The 23,660-nt window shown below is 38.7% G+C and overlaps 2 protein-coding genes across 5 annotated transcripts in view; one reads left to right on the forward strand and one right to left on the reverse strand.

Moving 5' to 3' along the window:
- Positions 1 to 7,623: 7,623 nt before the first annotated feature.
- Positions 7,624 to 23,169, reverse strand: CD164 (CD164 molecule). 2 transcript variants are annotated; one of them, XM_067011608.1, is made up of 8 exons: positions 22,560 to 22,684; positions 22,165 to 22,401; positions 21,612 to 21,964; positions 18,736 to 18,819; positions 17,241 to 17,312; positions 15,760 to 15,795; positions 11,739 to 11,795; positions 7,624 to 10,117 (listed from the first exon to the last, which is right to left on the reverse strand). In XM_067011608.1, exons 3-8 carry the CDS (start codon positions 21,793 to 21,795, stop codon positions 9,951 to 9,953), a joined length of 600 nt encoding a protein of 199 aa, XP_066867709.1. In that variant the 5' UTR covers positions 21,796 to 21,964; positions 22,165 to 22,401; positions 22,560 to 22,684; the 3' UTR covers positions 7,624 to 9,950. The 2 variants fall into 2 exon arrangements, with proteins under 2 accessions (XP_066867709.1, XP_058939624.1); XM_059083641.2 differs by lacking the exon at positions 22,165 to 22,401 and having other exon boundaries at positions 22,560 to 23,169.
- The window catches only part of SMPD2 (sphingomyelin phosphodiesterase 2), a 46,448-nt gene continuing 45,005 nt past the window's right edge, over positions 22,218 to 23,660 (forward strand). Inside the window, exons 1-2 of one of the 3 annotated variants that reach the window (XM_067011604.1) lie at positions 22,252 to 22,687; positions 23,156 to 23,237. The gene's annotated coding sequence lies outside the window, so the exon portion shown is untranslated. Of the gene's footprint in view, positions 23,238 to 23,660 lie in introns of all 3 variants that reach the window. The other 2 variants (XM_067011606.1, XM_067011605.1) reach the window with 2 other exon arrangements.

Consider the following 23,660-nt stretch of genomic DNA (forward strand, 5'->3'; position numbering starts at 1 on the left):
TTTTTGATTTCCATGTGATTTCTGTCACCTAAATGGCCCATGACCAATATAGAAGTGATACCAGTAACAGAGTGGTCCTAGGAGACAGACCCATAAAGATGGGATTTGGGGATTTGTTTGGTTACATCCTTGGGCTTGAACACAGGGCTGAGCTCCTTGCTAAGGGGAAATGGAAGGCTGCGTGTAGCACTACCCTGGGAACCTAAAGTGCTCCTACATTGACTCTCATGGCAGCAATGATGACCATAAAGACTGTTGTGTGGGATGGAGTTTTTTTAATGCACTTCAGCACTTAGGGAAAGAAAAGGACAAGCTCAGGTCCTTTAATTCCCAGCTCAAATCATGGCCCCGAGAACCAGAGAGCTTCAATAGTAGCCTTTTAAAATCTCTTATTTCTTGTAGTTAGGAGGAGAATACTGCTAAAAGTCAAGCACAAATCTTAATTGTGCAAAATGACAAAGACAGTTGAATTTACAGTCTTGTTGTTTCTCACTGCTGTTGAAATGGGCTCTCTCATTTCAGTGGTGATGATGATGCACTTCCAGAGTAGCAGAAGCCAACTGCCAAGACAAGGTGGGACATCTATCATAAAGGGCAGCAGGGACATATGAGTAGTCAAAATACCTTGGCACACAGAGATCTTTGTTGGTTGATGCATCTCCATGAATGAAATCCTATGGGCAGCCAACTATTGATAGAATATTGCTTGATCTACACAGGAAAAACTCTGGTAGCCAAAACCTGATTTGAATAGGCACAATGAAGAGTTCCAGCCTCTCATCCAGATTCCAGACCTAAGTCAATTCACAGACCAGGGCCCGTTAACTACAGGAGGTTAGATCCCCTTGAAGGTACATACCATAAATCTTCCTCCATTTTCCTAGGGATCTGTAATTATTTGCTAGAGTGACTGTTCATGAGAGGAAAAAAAAAATCTAGACCATTTGGCATTTACTAGGTACTACCTCTAAATTAATTCTACCTCTGAATTAATTCTAATTCCTGGGAGCCCAAAACACCACTATGTCACCAGTCAAAATGAAGGCTTACAGTGAGGTGGTAGAAGCTTAGCTCAGGTCCAAATTACAGTAGACCCAGTTGGTCCAGTGTGGTTATTTTCCTACTTCCTGAATGTATATAATTGGAATAGACATAATTAGCAACTAAAAGGATTTCAATATTGTTCTCTGACCCATTAGTTAAAGGCTCATTATTGTAGGAAGGGATAATGAAAAGCCCCTGGAACTTCCCCTTTCTATCAAGAAACTAGAAGCAATAACTCTGGGGAAATTACAGAGATTAATGCCATCATCAAAGACTTGAAAGTGAGGGTGGTGATACCTTTAACATCACCACTTAACACACCTGTTAAGTGCAGAAAACAGATGGATCTTAGAAAATGACTAGGGACTATCAGGTTCACACCTTAACCAGGTAGTGATTCCAATTGCAGCTGCTATCCCAGATGCAGTATCTTTACTGGGGCAAATTAGTATGCCCTTGGCACTTGTGATGCTGTTATAATGCCTTTTGCTCCATATCAAATTGCAAGGAACACAGAAGGCAGTTTGCTTTTATCTGGAAGGGCCACAATATACCTTCAAATTCTTGCCTCAAGGTTTCGTCAGTTCTCCTGCTCTGTCATGATATAGTTCATAGAGACCTAGAGCATCATGATATTCCACAAACATCACACTGATCCACTACATTGACAAAATTATGCTGATTGGATACGATGAGCAGGAAGTAGTAAGTACTTAGGTGCCTTAGTAAGACTTGTAAGAACTAGAGGGTGAAAGATAAATCCTACAAAACTTAACTGCAACAAAGTTTCTGGGGGTTTAGAGCATGATGAACCCCCAAGATGAAAGACATACTGCTTCATCTCACAGTATGTAACCATGAAAAAAGAGGTATGATGCTAAGTAGGCCTTTTTGGATTTTAAAGGCAAACATATACTATATTTGAGTGTGCTACTTCAACCAACCTAGAGAGTCACCCATAAGACTACCAATTTTGCATAGGAAATCACTCACGAAGGCCCTGTTGTGAATTAAAGTATAAGCTGCTCTGCCATTTAGGTTGTATGATCCAACAGAGCCAATGATACTAAGTGTCCAGGCATATAGGGACACAGCATGGAGCTTCTGTCAAGCACCAGTAGGAGAATCACACGGCAGACCCTTAGGATTTTGGAGCAAACCTTTGCCCTCTTCTGAAGAAAACTATTCTCCTTTTGCACCTTGGTAGAGACTGAATGTCTAACCAAGGGAGATTAGGTGATCATGTAGCCTGAGCTTCCCATCATGATTTGGGTGTCGTAGGACCCACTTAGTCATAAACTTGAGCATACACAGCAGTGATTTATCATCAATGGAAATGGTATACAATAGACTTAACTTGCTTGAGCTGGTCTGCAAGATAAATATAGTGTCCTTGAACACGTGGCTCAGACTCAATACCAACTCCCATTGCCTTTTCTCTCTCAATCCATACCTCTGACCTGAGGTGCTCTAACAACTAGCTGGCCAAAAAAGAAAAAAAAAAAAAAATCAAGCCTGCTTTATAGATAGGTCTGCATATTGTTGGTTCCACCCAAAAGTGGACATCTGCAGCACCAGGGGAGGACCCAAAGGACAATGGTGAAATAAAAACCTCCCTGTGAGCAGAACTCTGAGAGTACATTTTGTTGTCCACTATGTCTGAATGAGAGATGACCACAGCTACACATCAATACTGATTCATGGGCTGATGGTTCAGTTATCCAAGGACTAGGAGGAAACAGGATTGAAAGTCTGGTTTATAGGAAGTCTGGGAAGAGGTATGTGGTTGGATCTGGGAATGGTCACACACTGTGAAGATATTTGTGTCCCATGTCAATGTCCAGTAAAGGTCATCCACAGGAGAGGAGGCTCTTATTAATCCAGTGGACAAAAAATAATGTACTCCGTGGGTGTCAGTCAACCTCATTCCCCAGCTACCCTAGTGCTCGCTCACTGCGCCCATGAACAATATAGCATTGGTGGCAGGGCAAGGCTTTGAATGGGCTCAACATAGACGTCCCCTTCCTAAGGCTGGCATGCACTACTGACAAATGCCTAATCTGTCAAGAGCTGAGACCGATACTAAGGCCACAGTACGGCACCAATCCCATGGGTGACAGTCATCCACCTGGTGGCAGTTTGGTTACATTGGACCCCTTCTATCATAGATGGGGCAGAGATTCAACTTCACTAAAATAGACATGGATTCTGGACATGGATTGCCTTCCTGTCCATAATGCTTCTTTCAGCATTACCACCTGACCCATGTCATGTACTCACAGAATGCCTTGCCCACCATCATCCATTTCCTATAGCATTTCTTCTAACCAAGGAAACAATTTCACAATAAAGGAAATGCTGCAGTGAGCTCATGAAATTAACATACCCCAACACCCAGAAGTGGCTGGTCTAATTGAAAGGTGGAACAGCTCACTGAGTATTCGTGTGTAACAGTTGGGAGACACCACCCTGCAAGGAAGGAATCCTGTCTTAAAGGTAGCATCTAGCTTGAGATGGAGTATATGGGTCCAAGATCAAGGAGTGGCAAAGGCAGTGGCTCCTCTCACGATTATACTTCTCATCCCAGCAACTTCGAACTGTGCTAGTTTGGAGGTCTTAGTTTCCAAGGGATGCTTCAATTAGGGACACAATAATGGGCCTACTGATCTAAGACGAGACTGCCGCTTGGCCAGGATTCTTTTGCCGCTAAACCAATGGGCAGCAAAAGGTCTTACTACACTGACTGGAATGATCAATTCTGATTACCAAAGGGAGGTTGTATTGCTGGTACATAATTGAGGCAAGGACTATATCTGGAACACATGGGATTCTCTGGGTACCTGAGAAACAGAAAAGGTTAATGAAAAACAACAGTGACCAAAACAGGTAGGACAATTAGAGGATTCAGAATCTTTGATAATGAATATTTGGGTCACTCCACCAGGTGAAGAACCCTGACCAACTGAGGTTCTGACAAAGGGCAAAAGAAATATCAAATATATAGTGGAAGTTCATAAATTTAGAAACAAGGGCTTTGAATCTACCCCTTGTTGCCTGCTCCATCCATCATTATGGTGAAAAGGGAGCTGGGCCGTATGAATACTTTTTTGCTAGATGGCACGTTTTGTCAGTAGAAGGTACTGGAGGGATTTCTCTTCCTGGTTCTGCGTAGACTCTTACAGTGCCCAGCTCTAGCAGTGCATATAGGTTAGCAGTACAGTGTCACCTTACCCTGCACCCCGTTGGATGACTTCACAGACTGCCACTGGTGTAGTACCTCCTCATGGATAGCTTCCCTGGCACCATCGCCAAGGGGTTTACAGCTGTCACAAGCTTCATCCCAAGAGCCACGTTTCTATCTTGATTTCTGGAATTCAGCCACAAGGAACAGATAGTGGGTACTCCCTAGATTTGCTATTTTCTGTATTCTTTAGTGTTCTCTTTACTGCTTTGTAGATTTTTATTTCTTAAAATATTACAGATAATATGCCCCATCACTCCAATCTACTCCTATAGTTAATACTTTTCTGTCAAATCTTCCTGTTCATATTATGTGGCTTCTGTCTCCTGCTGAAACAGACACCAAAATCAAAGACTTGAAAATAGTGATTGAAGAAAGTCCACTGACCATGGGTTAGCACCCAGCATATTTTAAGATTAAAAAATCTACAAAATGTTAAGAAGATAGAAAAACAGGCAATTCACAGAGGAAGTACAAATTAATTATAGTAACCAAATAAATCATTCTACTTACTGGAATATTAAAATTTAACTTTGCCAATATCAAGTGGTAAGGATACAGAAAACATTCTGATATCTGCTGGTGGGGACTAGAAGGCAATCTCAGTGTGTTAAAATTTTTAAAGTGGAAACCCTGTGACGTAGCTGTTCACTTCTCCATGTTTACTCTAGAGAAACATTCATACACGAACAAGGTGACAAGTACAAAGATATTCTTTAGAAAACAGTAAAAACTACAAATTACAAACAACCTAATTGTGCTTCAATAGGTGGATACTTACAATATTCACAACTACATATACCAAAAGAATTTAAGAATTTGGTATAGCTAATGAGTGGAAAAATTTGCAGGATAACGTTAAAATAAAAATCCACATAATATACTTTTTTAAGGGTACATTTAGTTACATGTATATAAATTGCTGAGGGGAAGAGTTTAACACCAAACCAATTCTAGTAATTACCTCTGGAAAGTGGAGGAGGGCAAGGAAGGGGAAGGGGCTAGGGATGGTCAAAGCAGACTTTACCTGTAATAGTTCAAGAAAAAAAAATAATATGCATTTATTACTTAAATAATTAAAAATTAAGACTAAAGTCCTATCTTGAACTTTTTCTTCTGGCCAAGATGAAATAAGAGACTGGATATACCCTGAAACAAATGAAAAACTAGACAAAGCACATTAAACAGTGGTTTTCAATACATTGGACTTCAGGCAAAGGAGGACAGTGATCCCTGAAGGAAAGAAAACCACCGACCCAGCTTACTGCCTTGAATTTCTAAGCCATGATGCAGGAAGGAAACAATCAGGCAGAGCTCAGTGGACTTCCTGAGTTAAGGAGATGGAGCTGAAAGTTAAGGGAGACGAAGGAAGATGGAGTTCCCAGGGCAGAGGACCAGGGAGGAGAGAACTACACAAAGTGGAACTCCAGAGATTTGCAGAGGGCACCCCTCCCCTCAAGTATTCAGCAATGTATTGGTCAGCACATGTACATGAGGAAACTACCCAAGGCTGGGGAAAGGTTTAGAGGAAACAGTACCTGGAACGCACACAAGTCTAGGAATAGAGGCTGTTTCCACTAGCCCAAACCAGAAAGCCTCTTAATCCAGGGGGCACTACGTGCACAGAACTGGGGAACAATTAGCCCTAGAACAAATGCTCTGGTCTCACCTAACAAAGCTTAAAAGCAGGACTTGAAAGGATCCAACTGTTTTCAAGTTGGATCCAACTGTTTTCATAGTTTTCAACTATGTCCCAGAACAAAAATAACTGGCATCCAACAAGTTAAAATTTATGTCTGGCATGCAATAAAAAATTACCAAGCCTACAAAGAAGTAGGAAAATATGACCCATAATGAGGGGGAAAAAAAAAGTCAATGAACAGAAACTGACCCAGATGTTAAAAGCTCTTATATGTTCAAAAAGTAAAGATGGAACATGTAGAAACATGAAAAACGCCCAAATTGAACTTTTAAAAGTGATGACACCTGAAATGAAAACCACACTGGGTAAGATTAACAACAGATTAGACATAGCAGATGTTGTTAATGAACCTGAAGATGGTAATAATCTGATATGAAATAGAAAATTTTTTAAAAACCTAAACAGTGCATGGGTAAACTGTAAGTCACCTTCTAGCAGCCTCTGTGTAATTAGAGTCCCCAACACAGAGAATGGAAAGGACAGAAAAAGACAGCTGACGAAATAGCTGAAAGTTTTCCAAATGTGATGAAGAACCATAGATCCAAGAAACTCAACAAACCTCAACCACAAGAAACAAAGAAAACTACAGCATAGCACATCACAATCAAAATACTCAAAATGACTGATAAGGAGAAAAATCTTTAAAAAGAGGAAAAAAAACCCCCATGTACTGAGGAACAAAAGATAAAGATGAGATTTCTCATAGGACACGATGCATGTGAGATGTTGGATCAACATCATTAAAGGGCTAAAAGCAAAAATGTCAATCTAGAATTCTATATCCAATGAAAACGTCTTTCAAAAATGAAAGCAGACACACAAAAACAAGAAGAATTCATCAACAATACCTGTACCATCAAAACTAGAAATGTTCAGGATTAAAGGACATCCTTTAGGCAGAAGGTAGATACCACCAGCAACAGGTTATCTACACAAATTAAGGAAGAGCACAGGGATAGTAACCTCATGGGGAAATACACAGGACTTTTCATTATCATCAAAAAAACAAACAAAAAAAAAACCCAAACCTATTGTGAACACCATTCTTATCAAAATAAAAATTTGTCTCTAGCAATGCTTTGGGGAGCCTTCAATCCACTCTTCTGGGTTTTAAGGCTGATAGGTGAGTATTTGTTCTCTCTTCTTAGTCCAAGTTCTGTGATTTAATATAGAATATTATGTTGCCCCAAACATGGGCCTAAAGAACCATATTTCACATACCAGCATGTGGCTTGGTCCTAGATATTTATACCAAAGACTCTGAACAGAAACCCAATTTTACTTTATATGCAATCTGAATAAGGCAGAAAGTCACAAACAAGCTTTCAGATATCTAACAACAGATGATATTCTCATAAATACTTGCTTAACTAGCACGTAAGTAGATGATTTCTAATGATTTGAGGAAGATCAACTTGCATGTCAATCCCACAGGCATACCAAGTCCTCCCTCCAACTATCATTTCTAAGGCTCTGTTCTCCACTGATGAATACGTCCCTTAGTATCTGCTAGTCTTCAGGAGCAATGAAAAACTGAGGAGACAAGCCATCCCCCAACAGATTAAGGTAAACTCACTAGCATTAAACTTCATAATCAAAATATAAAAACATACGTTAATAAAAAAGAGCAGATTAATCCAACAAACATGTAGATTTATTTAAAATCAGTTTGGTACATGATACAGATTGGTTTTGCAGTTTTTAATGAACTGAAATAGAAATTTCTAAATACAGCAGTGTCTGTGCAACAATTATCTGTAAGGTAAAATAAGGGATTTTAATAGAACTACAATCTGCATGAACAAATCAGATGAAAAATCTGAAAAGGTTTCTATATACCTTCTGGATTAAAAAGAACCCAAAAATTATTAATGGCCCAAGATACTAAACTGCTAAAGGAAGAGGGGAAAAGCCTGTGAGTTCTGTTTTAAGAGCTCTTTTTGTAAAATCTAATTCCATATTATGATTCTGTTAGAGCAGTATTCAAAATTACAGAAGATGAGAGGCTTCATCAGCTATATTTTCACAAAAGTAGCTATAGTGTTAACATTAATGTGTGGCAAGGTATTCCTATCTAGGTAAATGACAATTATTCCATTGGAGCTAATTTTTACCACTTTGGGAGAATGGAAATTCTGTATATTTTCAACTGCATCTTGTATCTTAAAGCACTCACTAAAAACTAATGGCCATGGCACCATAATACAATTTTTTGTGAGGTACCTAAAATATTACTACTGAGGGAAACAAAAATGTGAGGTAAGCCTACCTTTCCCCAAAAACCTTTGAAGCCAGAGATTTTAAACAATTAAGGCACTTGAAAACATTAGGTATATGTACCAATGTGCAAGTAAAACAAACTTTAGCTGTACCAGCAAGTAAAGAAGAAACAGTAAATCTTCATTTTAAGAACCTTTAATTATCTAAATGTAAGGAATTTTGGCTTATGAAATGGACCAAAGCAACTTGTCATTTCTTACTATAAAATATTGAAAACCAAGTGCTAAACACAGCCACTATAGGCTAAAGAAACTAAAACAAAATCCTTAATGACCTAGAAAAGCAAAAGCTCATTTTAAACTGACTTAAGCCTCTGAACTAATCCAATGTGTCAAAGGCAGGGAAGAAGTATCCCTCTAAACCTGAAAAGACTAGTGCTTCATAAGGAAGCTGAAGAAATAAAAGTATGCATGCTTATACTACAGCAATTGAAACTGAGAAGAAAGGATGGAAAAGGAGAAAAAAAAGAACAACCTGTTTATCCAGGGCAATCATCATTAAAAATCTACAGTAATCTGATCAACTAAAATTTTTTCTGAAATTATATACTGCTCACGTTTGCTGTCTCAAAACTTAAAATGACTGTCTCACTTAAAGAGTTAATAAATGATTCTAAAACATCTTTCTTTCTTGCCTTACAGAAGTTACTTTTTCAGAAAGCTTCGTGGAAATCCTTTTAAGGTACAACAGTGTTAGGATAATTTTCTGAAGTACAAAGGAAAATATAATTAAATCAACTTTATACTTTTTAACAGCCATAAGCAAAATGTTGGGAGATTCAATAGATGAAGGCTTTTGACTTTGTATAACAGCCTTTAAATTACTCAGGCTTGGAATAAAGTAGGTAAGTTTTCAATTAAATACTAACAGTATGGTTTCTAAAAGCAGGTTTACTACTGCTCACATCAACAGTTACATCCTCAGACCAACCTTTCCCTTCATTAATGTGAAAGAACAAATCACCAACATTTTAAGTTACAGTCTACCTTGCAATCTGTCTTTTAAGGCACTGTTCTTTATTTTCTCAATGATATAAGGTGCTTTACAAGTATGAACAATAACCTGCTACACTTTAATGTTTTGTATCCTTTCCATTCATTTCTTTAAATCTGGAATGTAATTCCCTGTGTGGCATCTTTTTTCTAATGTAGAAAAAATAACTTATCAAGCACAAAATTTTACTCTAAGGATACTAAATTTATAAATTTATTCCACTTTTGCAATGATAGCCCAAAATCCACCTGATTGATGCTCATTTGGCACATTCTTCTCAATTCTGGTCACTAAACTACATCCTGAGTTAGGATGAAAAAAAATGCAGCTTTCAGGCTTTAAAATGACTACATTTAAATTGCCAAAAGAGTCATGAGGTTGTCTGCGCAGGACAATGTTTTCCATCACTTACAGAGTTACATTTGGCATGTCAAGAAGAGAGAACATAATCCCACAGCAGCAGCCATTTAAAATAAAAGAAGACAGCCACAAGGATTCATGCAGAATATTTTACATATTCCCGTTGAGCAAATAGATTTCACGGATTTTTCTTCAAGGGCGATGCTCCTATACGCATCCTTTGAAAAATTAAAGATCCTAGAATAGCGTCTTCCATGTGGGACATCTTGAAAGATAATATTTTGGTTTCAGTGAGTTACACACCAGTCCTTGTTAATTTAGCGGGTCTGTTTACAGAGTGTGGTAGTTTCGTTCTTTAGATTTGCAGAATTTATAGAGAAAGAAAATTACAGCCTGCACACCCAAGACAAGGACTATTCCTCCAATGAAACTGGCTGCATCAAACGTAGACTTCCGCGCAGGTTGTAAAGTCGGAGTTAAAGTGGTATTAGTTGTACCTGTTAAATGAGATGAAAGAAATAAGAACACTTAATAAGTCTCATGATCCTCTAAGACTCACCTGAGCTGCTTTTTTGCCATGTGTTAAATTCTATAAAGTATTTCCTCTTGTGTCAAGTCTTTACAGCTTCCTAATTGAGGAAGACGACCATTTATCAATCACGTTCTTCATTCTATCCAGCAACATCAAATGGTCAATGCTGCTACATAATTTCAAATATGAAAATGACAAAAATGACTCTCCTGGCACATTATGCCCTGGGAACATGTCAAGCACTTTGAAAACTTGGTTTCTTCAGACTACATATTTTAGTTAATTGCTAGAGTAAATATTAATATTTGTGTTTAAACACAAATACAACTTTTGCATTTTACTAAATGTAAGGTAAAGAAAAATTTGATTAGTTTTTCAAATTACAAAAATAATCTTAATACTCTACAATCTTATAAATCTGCAATTTGTAATTCTAACAAGCAGAACTCACCATTAAAGGCATTTAAATTTTACTCTGCAAATTTTATAATGAAAAAGTATTACCAAAGGAAATAAAGCACAAAAATTTAAATTCCTTTTCAGACAGTAAAATGTTTCAACAAGAAACAAAACAAAAATTCCTTTTCAGAAACTAAAATGTTTCAAGTGGAGCACCATCCACTTTAACAAAAAGCAATTTCTTTTTAAAAAATTTTTGGCTGTGCCACGCAGCGCACAGGATCTCAGTTCCCCTACCAGGGATCCAACCCACGCCCCCTGCAGTGGAAGCATGGACTCTTAACCACTGGACCACCAGGGAAGTCCCAGCAATTTTATATTTAAAATAAATTTTATTTTCTTAACTGGAATAGCAAATAAACACTGGTTCCTGTGCCTGTATAAGTTGGCCAGCTTTAAAATTAATTACAACGGTTCTGTATTTCTTCTTGTGAAGACAGAATGGCTTCGCTGCAACTTAGAGAAAGGTAGCACAAGAATGAAACCAAAAGGATAAAAAAAACCATAAAATATTCATGAGAATCAACACAGTATTATAAATATGGCTGGAGGGAAGGGTTCCTAACCTGTGTACCTACAGTAACCTGTGGCATAACCTAAATATGATTTAGTTAATAACATGTCAAATCATTAATAAAAAGTTAATTTTCACACACACTATCAAAGGTTATAAAGGAATATAAGAAATGGTAAGAAATATGAATGAGGTGCACATCTGGTAGTGATCTTGGCTTTTCAGACCCTTCACAGCAAAAAGAATGGTTATATTACCTTCACTCAAATTGCCATGGTCTAATACAGCACACAACCAATCCCTAACAATAATCAGTATTTAATTTTTAATTTATAAGAAATTAGATTTCACCTACAGGTTGTACTAAAATGGTTTTGGTAAACCATTACCATTTAATTCTAACATGTCATGCCAAATGTGATTACACTTTAAAAATCCAGAAGAGGACTCTCAGCAAACCCATCATTATTGCTTTATCAGCCTACTATCTTGGTCCTCCAAATACAAGAGATGAATAATAACATGAATAAAATTGGACAGTGATAGCAGAAATTGTAAAAGGCAACACTGCACACATCCTACCTCACTGTTAGTTTAAAAAAACCTCAATTACCTGATGTAGTAGCTGTGGTGGAAGCTGTAGAAGGGGAAGGCGGAGTTGTGGTTTTAGCTGGAATGTAAACAAAATGTATTAAAAATTTAAATTTCTCAATTATCTAGCATCTTTTAGAAACACTACTACTACTTCAACATGCTTTCAAATTTTTTAGAGAATAAAGGCCAAATCTCAGTTAATGGTTCACTAACATATCTATGTATCCAAAATATTAGCTTTGAAGTGTATTTTAAAACATTAAGCAATCATAAAATTCTATCTATGTTAACATCAATGTACATATCTAAGTATAAAAATTTATGTATACACCTGGATAAAGTTGCAAAAAGACACACAGAAGGGCAGGAATTAGTATTTAGGTGAGGGAACTACAAGTTCTTTCCCAATAATCTTGCTTCCAAGACAAAAACTATTAACTTAATAATTATGGTAAGAAACAAATACAATTCAGTCTATGTAAGTATCAAAATTTGCTTATCTTCTTCATTTCAAGGGCTTGGCAAACTTTTCTTAATGAGGCAGACAGTAAATATTTTAGACTTTGTGCACTGTGTAATGCACCAGCAAAGACAACAAGCAAATGAATGGACATGGCTGTGTTCCAAAAAATTTTATTTAAAAGAACAGGTGCCCTGGGGCCATAATTCCCCATCTAAATGATGTTAAGAGCCAAGAATAAGCTCTCATCTACCATACTGCATGAGTGTCTCTAAAGAAATGCACTCATGGGAAGAATCAGTTTGAATGTAAAAACATTTTAGGATCTAACGCACTATATTGAGACTTCTGATAGTATCGACACTACTAATAGATATTAGTAAACACTATTACATGTTCACACACATTTATTTGTACCCCTTTCTCTCTAACTGTAAGCACGTCCAGCTCTTGGTTGGACAGTTAGGTCTCTTTCATTTCTGCATGCTACGAACATCCTACAGGGCAATATTTGATCTAATCTCTGATAGGACTGATTCTTATACAGAATTCCTAGATTAGAGGGTATGGTTATTTTAAGACTCATAATCCCTTCAAAGTTTTTCTTGCTTATTCTGTGAAACAAAAAATACACTTCATAAATTAAACATATATCAAATTCTTTTCAATCTTAAAATAATTTTGCCTGACAACATTAGGGGAAAAAATTTGAAAATTCGCTATTTGTTTCTACCACCCTCTGAACATGGTAAAAGATATATATATATATATATATATATTTTAAATTTTGAAATCTGCACTGGTTTAAATCTCTGAAGCACTACAAGTCCACCGCGTAATCAATGAAGGCAGAGCTATGAGGTTTAATTTTGGGATATTTGTAGAAGTTGCCCTCACTTTTTAAAAAATAATTCATTTTTTGAAATAGGCAAAACATTTACATATTTCTACTTTTAACCAAAGTATTACACTGGTAAAATTTTTAAAATCAGGCACTACTCAGGGAATACCTTGTTGACCTACCCTACGTTCCTTTCATTTAAAAAAAATAATTCATAGGTTATAAAAGCTGCTACTGGTGATAGAAAATTTAGAAAATACAGTAGAAGCATTTAAGTGATTCTATCATTCTGAGAAACGTTACTTCCTGCTGGCCATTTTTCTAGACGCGTATACAACAAAAAAATAAAATTGTACTGGAACTACTTAACAGTTTATTTTCTACTTATTTTCCACTGTATTTCCAATATAATTTAGTCATTCTACTGTAAGATATTATGTTACCTATAAATATTTTTATTTATGTTTATAATACTTATATTATTTGTACTGGTGGAAGACTATATAATTAACCCCACTGAAAGCCTATCTACATAAATCAGATTTTCCTTGCATTGTTTCCTTAACAGTTCCTTTATTTCTCATTGCCCTCTTCAGCAGCTGACATGGAAAGAGACCATATAAACGCTGCTCTTCAACCACTAATTACCACTGAATTGATGCATTTTCTTCAAGCAAGCCCTGACTTCCTTCCACTTCACAGAACCAAAGAGAGAAAACAAAAGACACTCAAGGAGATCACAGAAGAACCCAGTGTGGAGCAAGTAGAATTACATCAAGATTCATAAGGAAGAAATGAAAAGCAGCCCACAATAGTTTGGGGGAAAACTATTTCCTCCTCTCCCCCTCTCTGTTCATATCCTACCTTCTGGAAATCCATATTCTTTCAGTATCTCTGCTTTCATCAACTTTTAACATCCTCCTCCCTGTCAATGACTTCTGGTGGTTTTATGAGCACACCACTGTTTGCTCTCCAAAATACTTTCTGTAGAATTTGCAGATTTCCATGGAGTGACTACTCCCATTGTAGCCATTAATTCAAGCTGCCAACATAGTATCACTGAGGGTACAGGTGGGATGAGCTGTGCCAGCAGAAGCTGGTACAAGCTAGCTCAACACTGCCAAAGTCTTTCAAAATGAGTTCTTAGCCTTGTCACACCATTGACCACTTTTGCCTCTGAAAAACTACACTTTTAAAACACATACACACACAAACACAGGTTTTCTTAGGCACACGTCTCTGGGCTTACTTCTCTGCCCATCCCTACTCAGTTTCCTATCCAGTCCTCTTCCCACAGTAATTAGAAATTACTGTTCCCAAGAGCTTGGTCCTCAAGCCCTGTTCTCTCTCAAAGCTGCTCCAGTGGACTCTACCACTGCCTACACTGGTTAACCTATCTCTGCTGTGTAGCAAAGAGTTCTCCCAACACCTCAATCATCAAATGCTTCCCTTTCTACTTCCTAAGCCAATTTGCATACATCTGCAACTCCTCCGCTATTAGTTCTCTAGAATTACTGCAACAGCATATCTCATCTGTGTTCACTCTTGCCTCTTTCCAATCACCTCTCTACATAGTTAAAGTAAGTTATTTTATTAAAATGCAAATCTCATCATACTTCAAACCCACCAGCAAAGTATACAATGGCACTTCTCAATCTGGCTCTTGACCTGTTGACTGTCCAGCTTAACTTGTTCTCGCCTTGTACTGGACACTCCAAATGCCAATTCCCTGACTTTATTATACTCTTTTACCTCTCCTTCACATGAGCTAACCAGCCTGCTCCACTTGGGAAGTTCCCCTCAGATTTTACCAGTGTAATTTCAAGACTCAGTCAACATCTCCAGGAAGCTGTCACCACACATTACACAACACACACGTCTTCCTACAAATCCCCCAACACACTGTGCTTCCCAACCTTTCATAGTTCCTACAACAGACAAAATACTATCTTACTTGTGTTCCTATATCCCTATCTTCTAGCCTAGTACTTGTCCTGGAGAAGATGTTTTTTAATTATTTACTCTTACTATCAAATTGGTAAAGATTTTTACAAGGAGATATTATTTAATGCTGTTGAAGATGTGGTAAAAAACTTTCCAGTTGTTGATAGGAATGAAAAGCATATCTTTCTGGAAAGCAATCAGTATTGAGAGTCTTAAGATAATCATGTCCTCTAACACAGAACGCTGTTTGAATCAATCCTACCAAAGATGACAGCAAATACTTTCCTATAAGATACTCACTGCATGAAGAATGAAAGATGACCTAACTATCCAACCAAGAGCAGAGGGGTAAAGTGCATACAACAACGTGTGCAGTAAGATGGAGAACTATTCAAACCTGCATGGGCATATCATCCAATTTCCTAATAAGTATATTTATTTAGATACACACAGAGAAAAGGCTGGAAGAACTGAAAACCTTTTGGTGTACCTATGGATGATGAGATTTCCTTTAGGCTTCTATATCTCCTTAGAGTTCCACAAAATGCACAGAAAGCTGTTTGCAGACTCAACGTACAAAGCTATGGCAAATCTCAAATTCAATGAACGTGAAACACTATAATTATGCTTCACTGTCATAAATAATACACATTAATGTAATTACTGTAGTCCAAGACTATGTCTACTCATTTTTAAAATCATACTAATGATTTTTAGATATTACTAAAGTTATTCATCAAAAAAAGCTTAAAAACCTTCAAAGGAGGGGGAAAAGAGTCAATTATCTTGTATTACCTGTAGAATTGGTTGGCAATGGTGTGGCAGTGGGCACTATTTAAAAAAACAAACAAACATGTGAGTCGAAGCTGTCTAAAATATCACAATCTGTTATGCTATTTCCCAACCTGCAGTCATCTGAGTACCACTTTTACAATGTTTTCATTTAAGTGCCACATATGGAGTAGATAGTTGTTCTGTCCCAATATTAGCCTTCCCTTCTTTAGAAATAGCACCAATTTTTAGTGACACCCTCCCATGCAAAGACATTTCTTAGCCTCCCCTGCAGCTAGGTAGCCATGTGCAACTGCTAGGAAGTATCTGTAAGGTAGGGGTCTCTCACTTTCCCTTCCTCTTCCTGTTGGCAGGAAAACCATTTTGATGGCTGGAACATAAGCATTCATCTTGGAGAATAAGGTCAAAGCCATTTCTGAGGAATGACACAGTAAAAACCTAGAAGGAGCCTGGGTCTCTAATGGTTGTAGAGATGCCTCTCTAGCCCTCTAGCTGCACTGAAACCCAGATTTCCTTTACACGAGAGCCAAACTAATCTACCAATTAAACCATTTTAATTTGGGGTTTTATGTCCTTGATAGCCAAAACTAATTCTAACTGATACATCATCAAATGAGCAGAATTACTTATTCATTTTTTCTTCAATGTATTTTAAAATTCTATACTTAACCTTAATTCTAAACAATATTATCATAAAATCACAGATAAATACACATTAAAATAAATATTAAAACTGTTTGTTCATTTACCACCTAAACCATATTATGGACTCTACATTGGGTATAACTGATCTCATACTAATGAAAGTTTCAGTTACAAAATTCAAGTTGGGATGGGGGGGAGGGGAGAGGAATGGGGAAACCCCTACCAAAATTAAACAGTTACAGGTAGTCTATCAAGGTTACTGACACACTCCAGAAAAATCTTTTATTCTATTTATTATCTACACACCAAATTAGGAGTTTGACTTTCCAATTAATTTATTATCTTGTTAGAAAAATCAGTTTTCATCTAGGAATTTTTAAAAACTATTTTCTGGGCAGAGTAAAGGTTAAATAATCAAGTTCCTCAAACCAAAGTACAGAAAATGGAGGACTACAGAGAGGATTCATTTAACCATACAAAAACTATGATCCAGACTGTGATAATCACCAGTGCCATAATCAAGAAAGTGCCAGAACAAGGTTGTCCACGCCTTTAAAAAGCAAATAGAGGGTGTAAAATACAGTGAGTATCTGGGAGAGTTAGGAGGAGATATCTGCACCTACAGCACTCCACAGTATGTACCAGCAAATGACTAAATCAAGCTTCAGAACACTGTCCTTTCAGCAATCAATATGAATATACTATTCAGATCCAAGTTTGTAATGAGGTTAGAATTATGGAAATGCTTTGAACCAAATATTGAAATAAGGCTTCCTGAGGCAATGATCTTCCTTACCTCCTTGTGGCCACTTTTCCCAGACGCCAATGTGAATACTTACCAGTACAGAATTCCGTGCTGTTCACCACCTTGCAATCACTAACTGTTGAATTATCTGAACAGTAGCTTTTACCTGTTATTGGAAGGGGGGATGGGAAGAGCATCAATTATTCACATTATCTTTGACTTTGTCACTGTGCTCCAGAGTTGCTTCCAAAAATCGAATTCAGGTATAAACTCTCTAGAAGTCCATAGATAAACAAAATATATTGTTATTATCTTTTTCCCCTTGTTTTAGACATATTACACAGGATCTCTCCAAACATCCTTTTAAAATCCACATGAATATACTGAACAGATAAGTCGGAAACACGTATATCTCAAAATTGTGGTACTATACCAGGAAGGTTGCTAGAATCCACAAGAGGGCTGTCAGTAGGGAGAAGTCCTTAGAAGCTAATAAAGGCTTAGTAAACATGGGAGGTGCCCCCACAGCAGCAGTGGGATCTCTGTTCCAGATCTCTGCTTTAGTCTTCTATACTCTCTAAAACCAGCTTCCTGGATGGAAAGACTTGTAACACCAGCAAGGGAAAGCCTTCCCCAACATATCCTAGAGTAAGGCAGGCATTCAATCTCCAAAACTTGCCAACTCTGCCATACAAGAGGGGAGGGGCACATTCTTAAATTCCATTTTATCACCTAAAGAAAAGTGACCCTTATACAACAAAGACGTTAATTTAATTCAAACTTAAGCTAATACCTTAATTTTTAAAGAGGCTTTTAAACTTTGTTACGTAGTGACATAATTTCCAGAACTCTTCAATTTTTCAATGAAGAATAAAAAAGCTTAACTTGTAGCTTTGGCTTTTTCTTTATATAAAAAAAAAAACCTGAGAGATTGTTTTACTGATAAGAAAAAAATGCAACCATCTTACCTTAAGAAAACAGAATAATTTATGCAGTAATCCGGTGGTTCTAACAAAAACCTTACTGGCATTTCAAACTATATCCATCTAGCTCTTTATCCCTCAATCAAATTAAAGATAACTTTAAAGCTTAACAATAACACAAAAAAAGTCACTCTTTTCCCACCTCATTCTCCCACTAAGTATCCAACAATGCTTCATAAGGTCTCTTTATAGTTCATCCAGTAGGACATCTACAGAAGATAAATGCCTCAAACATTTTACTGGGGAACAGTTTTCAGGGGAAAATCCCACAGCTTTCTTTCACAGCTAATTTCAGTGTACTAGTACACTTAATCTAACCACAAAGGTCTAAAATTTCTCTTCCTTTTAAAAGTATCGAGCCTTAATTATCAAGTCTAAGAAATTAAAGGAGGGAGCATGGAAGACAACAAAAGATTTTAGGGAGAGTATTAAGCAACTGGTTAAAGTTTAAAGGAAAAGTATTTGATTTGCAAAATAAATAGTGCACACCATCCCAAATATTTTACATAAGTTTCAAGTGTTCAAGAATACCTTGCAGTATTTTTTAAGTGTTAGAACAAAACAATATTGAACTCTCAAAATTAAAGCAATCCCAAAGTTTCTTACCTTTACATTCTATCCAAAAGCAGGTAGTGTTAGCAGCATTAGCATCAAAACAGGAAACACAGTTGTTGCGGCTTTCACAGATTTCTGGGGGTAGGAGTGGGGGTTAAAATATATAAAATCAATTAATTGCTATCTCATTTTGAGTTTGTACTAGTTACTGTTTTTAAACAGCAGCAAGTATTACATACAGTACCAGACTTACTAATTCAAGAAAATGGCAAAACTTTATAACCCATTCACAGATGAATGGATAAATATGTGTTATACACATACAAGGGAATACTATTCAGCCATTTAAAAAAAGAAATCCTGTTATACACTACAACTTGGATGAACCTTGAGGACATTATGCTAAGTGAAAATAGCCAATCACAGAAGAACAAATACTGCATGGTTCCACTTATATAAAGTATCTAAAATGATCAAAGTCTGAAGCAGAAAGTAAAATGGTGGTTGCTGGGAGAGGGGAAATGGAGGTTTGCTGTTCAATGAGTATAAAACTTCAAGCAAGATGAAAATTTCTGGAGATCTTCTGTGCTTATAGTTAATACTGTACAGTACACTTAAAAATCTATTAAGAGTGTAGCTCTTACGTGTTTTTTTAAAACCACACACAGAAAAAAAAAACATTATAAAGTGGCTTATTAAAAAATTCCTATCATTATAAAAAACTTATGAGAAAGAGGGGAAAAAGCACAAGCTAGTGGGAACGCTCAATATTTCTTGGTACCTATCTAAACAACCCCTTTTTGCACAGCAACTATTTCAGACACTCAGTTTCTTGAGTCTTCCTTAAAAAAGAAAAATACTGGAAAAAAGGCTGTTACGAGGACAACACTATACACAGGGAAATCACTGCCCCCAAACATCAGATGCGAACTGGAATTTTTAATAGTAATAAAGATTTATTACAGGTTGAACCCAAGCTCCAGTGATGCCTATCCTGAAAAATCTGAGATCGGTAATTCATAGATGGTCCACTCTTTCCGGGGTTTTCCATGACGGGAGGATAAGAGACAACACATCTGGAGGGGGCTACAGTCACATAATTTAACAAGTTAGCAAGGTCTTTGTCAATAATTTAAGCCAAACAGCTCTGAGACAGGACATCAAAGGCAACTAACTACAATTCAAAGTCTGGACAAACAAATGGACTATAGAATTAGGCTCTATACATTTTCCTAGAAGCTAGATGCCTCCAAAAAACATCCTCATTTGCTTTCCCCGTGCCTAAAAAATAGTTCTGCACAAACACATCGCATTTCAATATTTATCAGAGATTGGGACATACACCATACCCTTTGGGGAGTGGCAGGGAGTCACAAACTAGAAATAAGTTCTTCAGAGGTTTGTATACACATGAAAAATGCCAGTTGTTTAAAATCTTTTGTGCTTGATGACGAATATTTGGGTAGCACAGTGTATGTTACTTACAATGAACTAAAATTGCTGCCTTTCAGACTGCAGTTTATCCAACCACCACTTAACTTAAAATACAAATCATCTCCTTTGCACTCAATTACACAAATGCAATTAACATATTTCCAAGCCTCTCTTTAAACACCCCCCCCAAAAAAAATTCTAGGAGGAAACTACCAAATAAGCGGAAAACAAATTCTGCTCTATCATCTTCGAATAGTGCGGTTAGAATCTCCAGTATTGTACTGCAATTTCCTTTCTTCATTGAAAGATGTTTGAATTTTACCATTACATCTTTCTAAATCTTACAAATAACGTTAAGTTTACTATATATGTCATTAAACTCCTACAAAATACAAAAACTAGAGAGGATATTGTAAAACAACGTGATCAGCCTGAAAAAAAAAAAGTAAAAATTCTTACACCTCAAGTCTTCGGTCTATATGCCAGTTACTCCTTACCCAATATTAACCAGGATAACCAATCACACTAGACTGCAAGTTTTAAATATCTAAGGAGGTTCTTCACCTTATTTAAAATTTATCTTCCCTCCTCTCGCGCGTGTTGTCACGGCATTGACAATTTCTGCTGTAAGATTCAGTGTATGCCGCAACCAGTCTCCAAATCGACTGCAGAGCTTAACAAAAGGTTCTGATCTAGTTTTAGAAGAACGACAAACCTGGGTTCCAATCTCAGCCTCACAATCTACTAAACATACGGTTCTGGCAGAGTTACGTTATCTCCATCCACCTCCTAGGTTCCACCACTTATCTTCTAGTTTAGCCTAAAATACTAACAGATATATGCGAAGCACCGGGCACACGAATGGGTACTTTTTCTCCTTTGCACAACAGCACGGAATGCAAAATTTTAATTAAATGCTCAAGCCTCAAATATATCCCATACCTATCCGCAAAACCGATGTAATTAAATCTCAAGCGACTTATTTTTTCAGACCTAAGGCTGAGACACCAGCGAGCATTAGTCTACAGCGTCTCTTTCCTTCTTTCGCCAACTTCTGGAGAAGCCTCCCTTCGAAAAGAAGACCTGGATGGACAAACGACTAACCCCAGAGAGCGGGAGTTCGGTCTCATCGCCAACTTTGGAGGCGGTAGCCTCGCTCCATAATCAACCTCACTGCCGCCACCACGGAAGAAAGCCACGTCCCCTCTTCGGAGCCTGAAGTGAGGCTGGAGATTACGAGGCACTTTTAAACAACACCTCCGGGCGGGCAGGACACTGTTGGGTCGGCAACAGCCCAACGACCCCAAGGCCCAGCCGCCCCTTCCCCCCGGGGCGATCCCCAACCGCGGCCACCTCGGCCCGTCCCCGGCCGGACTCGGAGGGGCCGCCATGTTGCCGGACCGCGGCCCGCCCCGGCCCCGCGCGCACCACCGGCAGGGAAAGCGGCTCGGGCGGGCAGGCGAGAGCAGAAAGCCCGTTGGGCCGGCGCCCACCTGGTGCTGGCGTGGTGACCGTCGGGAGCGTCGGCGGAGGCACCGGCGCTGTCGTGGTGGTGGTCGGTAGAACCGAGGGTGTAGTCGCGTTCGGGGCCAGGCTGGTGCCCTGAGCCGCGGTCATCACGCAGAGCGCGGCCAGGCAGCCAGCAGCCAAAAGCAGCGGGCGGAAGAGCCCCGACATCGCGTCCTCCACGCTGGCCTTGGAGCAAAAGCTAGGACACCCAACGTTGCGCCCGTTCCTCCGTCCCCTGCGGCGCCGCCTCTCAGACCCCGCTCCCCCCGCGGGAACGCGCCGGTGTCACGTGAGGGCGGCGTGCGGAGGCGGGGAGCCGGCGATACCAACTGGAATCCTACGGAAGGGGGAACAGAGGAATCGAGAGGAAACTTGAGGGAAGATTTTACCCAAGCGACTCTACAGGCCAAGCGAAGAAACTGTCTAGATACAGGAACCTCTTTTATTTGCCCTCAGGTTGCCACACAGGGCGCGGCTGGGCTTTTCTCGTTCCTGCAATAGAGAAGGCTGACCCCCGGCTTGGGTAGAACAACCTACATGATGTGGAGACGGCGTCCTCGCCAACGACCAGCTTCTTGGTCCCACGTGACCGTCGGGGCGGCACTTCCCAGACCTGAGACCCGCTGGGCGGAAGTTGTTCTCAGGCGTTTAGTTGAGAAAGAATTAAGCTTGTATTGTCCTCCCGCGTTCCCAACGTGCTTGCATAAGTATCCTTCGTAGGACCCGCGCTTCTTTTCTTGAAAGTCGATTTTGCTGGAATTCTGTAACCTTGTGCTGCGACACCCCAGGGAAATGGAGGCACCACGCGGTTAAGGAGTTTCTGCTCCGCTGCCCACGTAATATGAGCGGCTGAAACACTGAAAGCGGTCTCCTGCCTTCCAGCCGAGAACGCACACTGTCTACTTCTGTCACGCCTTCCCACCCTGACTTACCTGAATTTCGTGGTGATTTCAGCCAGCGGTAGCAGCAGCCAGTCTGTGATACCGCTGTAGTCGAAGAATCAAACAAAGACGCTATGGGTTGGAAATCCATCTGGTCTGTTCCCACCCCCACTTTACAGGTGAAGAAACCGAAACTTAGAAAAGTGACTTGACCGAAAGGCACAATTGCTTGGCGTCAGGGCCGGATTTCGAAATGCCTGTTAATATTCTGCCACTGCTCAGGCTTTTAGTAAGGGTGAGCGCCATCTGATGCCCAACTCACCAAAATATTCAGAAGTGCAGCCATGCTTATATCAAATGGTAAAACTTAGGTTATAAAAGCTGTATTTAACGCTGTTTTCAGCTGTTTGTATTTATCATCTAATTTTAATTACGCGCATTTAGTCTAATAAAATAACATCAGTTGCTTTTGAGATCTGCTTTTCTATGGAAAAGCAGAAAAAGCAGGAAACGCCTAAAAAGAAGACTGCATAAGAGCTTTATCATTTTTTACCTAAACTTGAAGGCTTTCCTAACCCTAAAAAAGAATCAGTGGGATCCTTCTGTACCCTCATGACTATGAATATTTGTTCCATCAACTACACTAGTTGGAGATTTGCTTGGATGTAAACAAGAAACTCGGTTTTTGACTGATCCAACCTACGGCCAGAAGCGTGAGAGTACAGCCAAGTAAGTAAGTGAGGTCTCATTATCAGCCATCAAACAAAGAAAGGTATTTCTTTTTTCAGGATACTTCTCACACGGTATTTATTTAGCACATAACCATCTGACACCAGACCAAATGAAGGCACGAGTCAACTTTTTAAAAAATATATTTATTCATTTGGTTGTGCCGCATCTTAGTGGTGGCTCGCAGGCTCCTTAGTTGTGGCATGCATACTCTTAGTTGTGGTATGCATGTGGGATCTAGTTCCCTGACCAGGGATTGAACCCCAGCCCCCTGCATTTGGAGCACAGAGTCTTAACCAGTGCGCCACCAGGGAAGTCCCTCATTGTAGTTTTGATTTGCATTTCTCTAATAATTAGCCATATTGAGCGTCTTTTCATGTGCCTGTTGGCCATCTGTATGTCTTTTTTGGAGAAATGTCTTGT

Source organism: Kogia breviceps, chromosome 13 (assembly GCF_026419965.1).
Source record: "Kogia breviceps isolate mKogBre1 chromosome 13, mKogBre1 haplotype 1, whole genome shotgun sequence".
NCBI classification, from domain to species: domain Eukaryota; kingdom Metazoa; phylum Chordata; class Mammalia; order Artiodactyla; family Physeteridae; genus Kogia; species Kogia breviceps.

Bases quoted from the DNA above. Each gene is read 5' to 3' on its own strand.
- CD164 (XM_059083641.2), bottom strand. From the start codon at position 21,795: ATGTCGGGGCTCTTCCGCCCGCTGCTTTTGGCTGCTGGCTGCCTGGCC. The intron at 18,820-21,611 runs GTGGGCGCCGGC...TCCTACCCCCAG, and splicing joins GGTCACCACGCCAGCACCAG to AAATCTGTGAAAGCCGCAAC. The intron at 15,796-17,240 runs GTAAGTATTCAC...TTTTTTAAATAG, and splicing joins CAGCACGGAATTCTGTACTG to TGCCCACTGCCACACCATTG.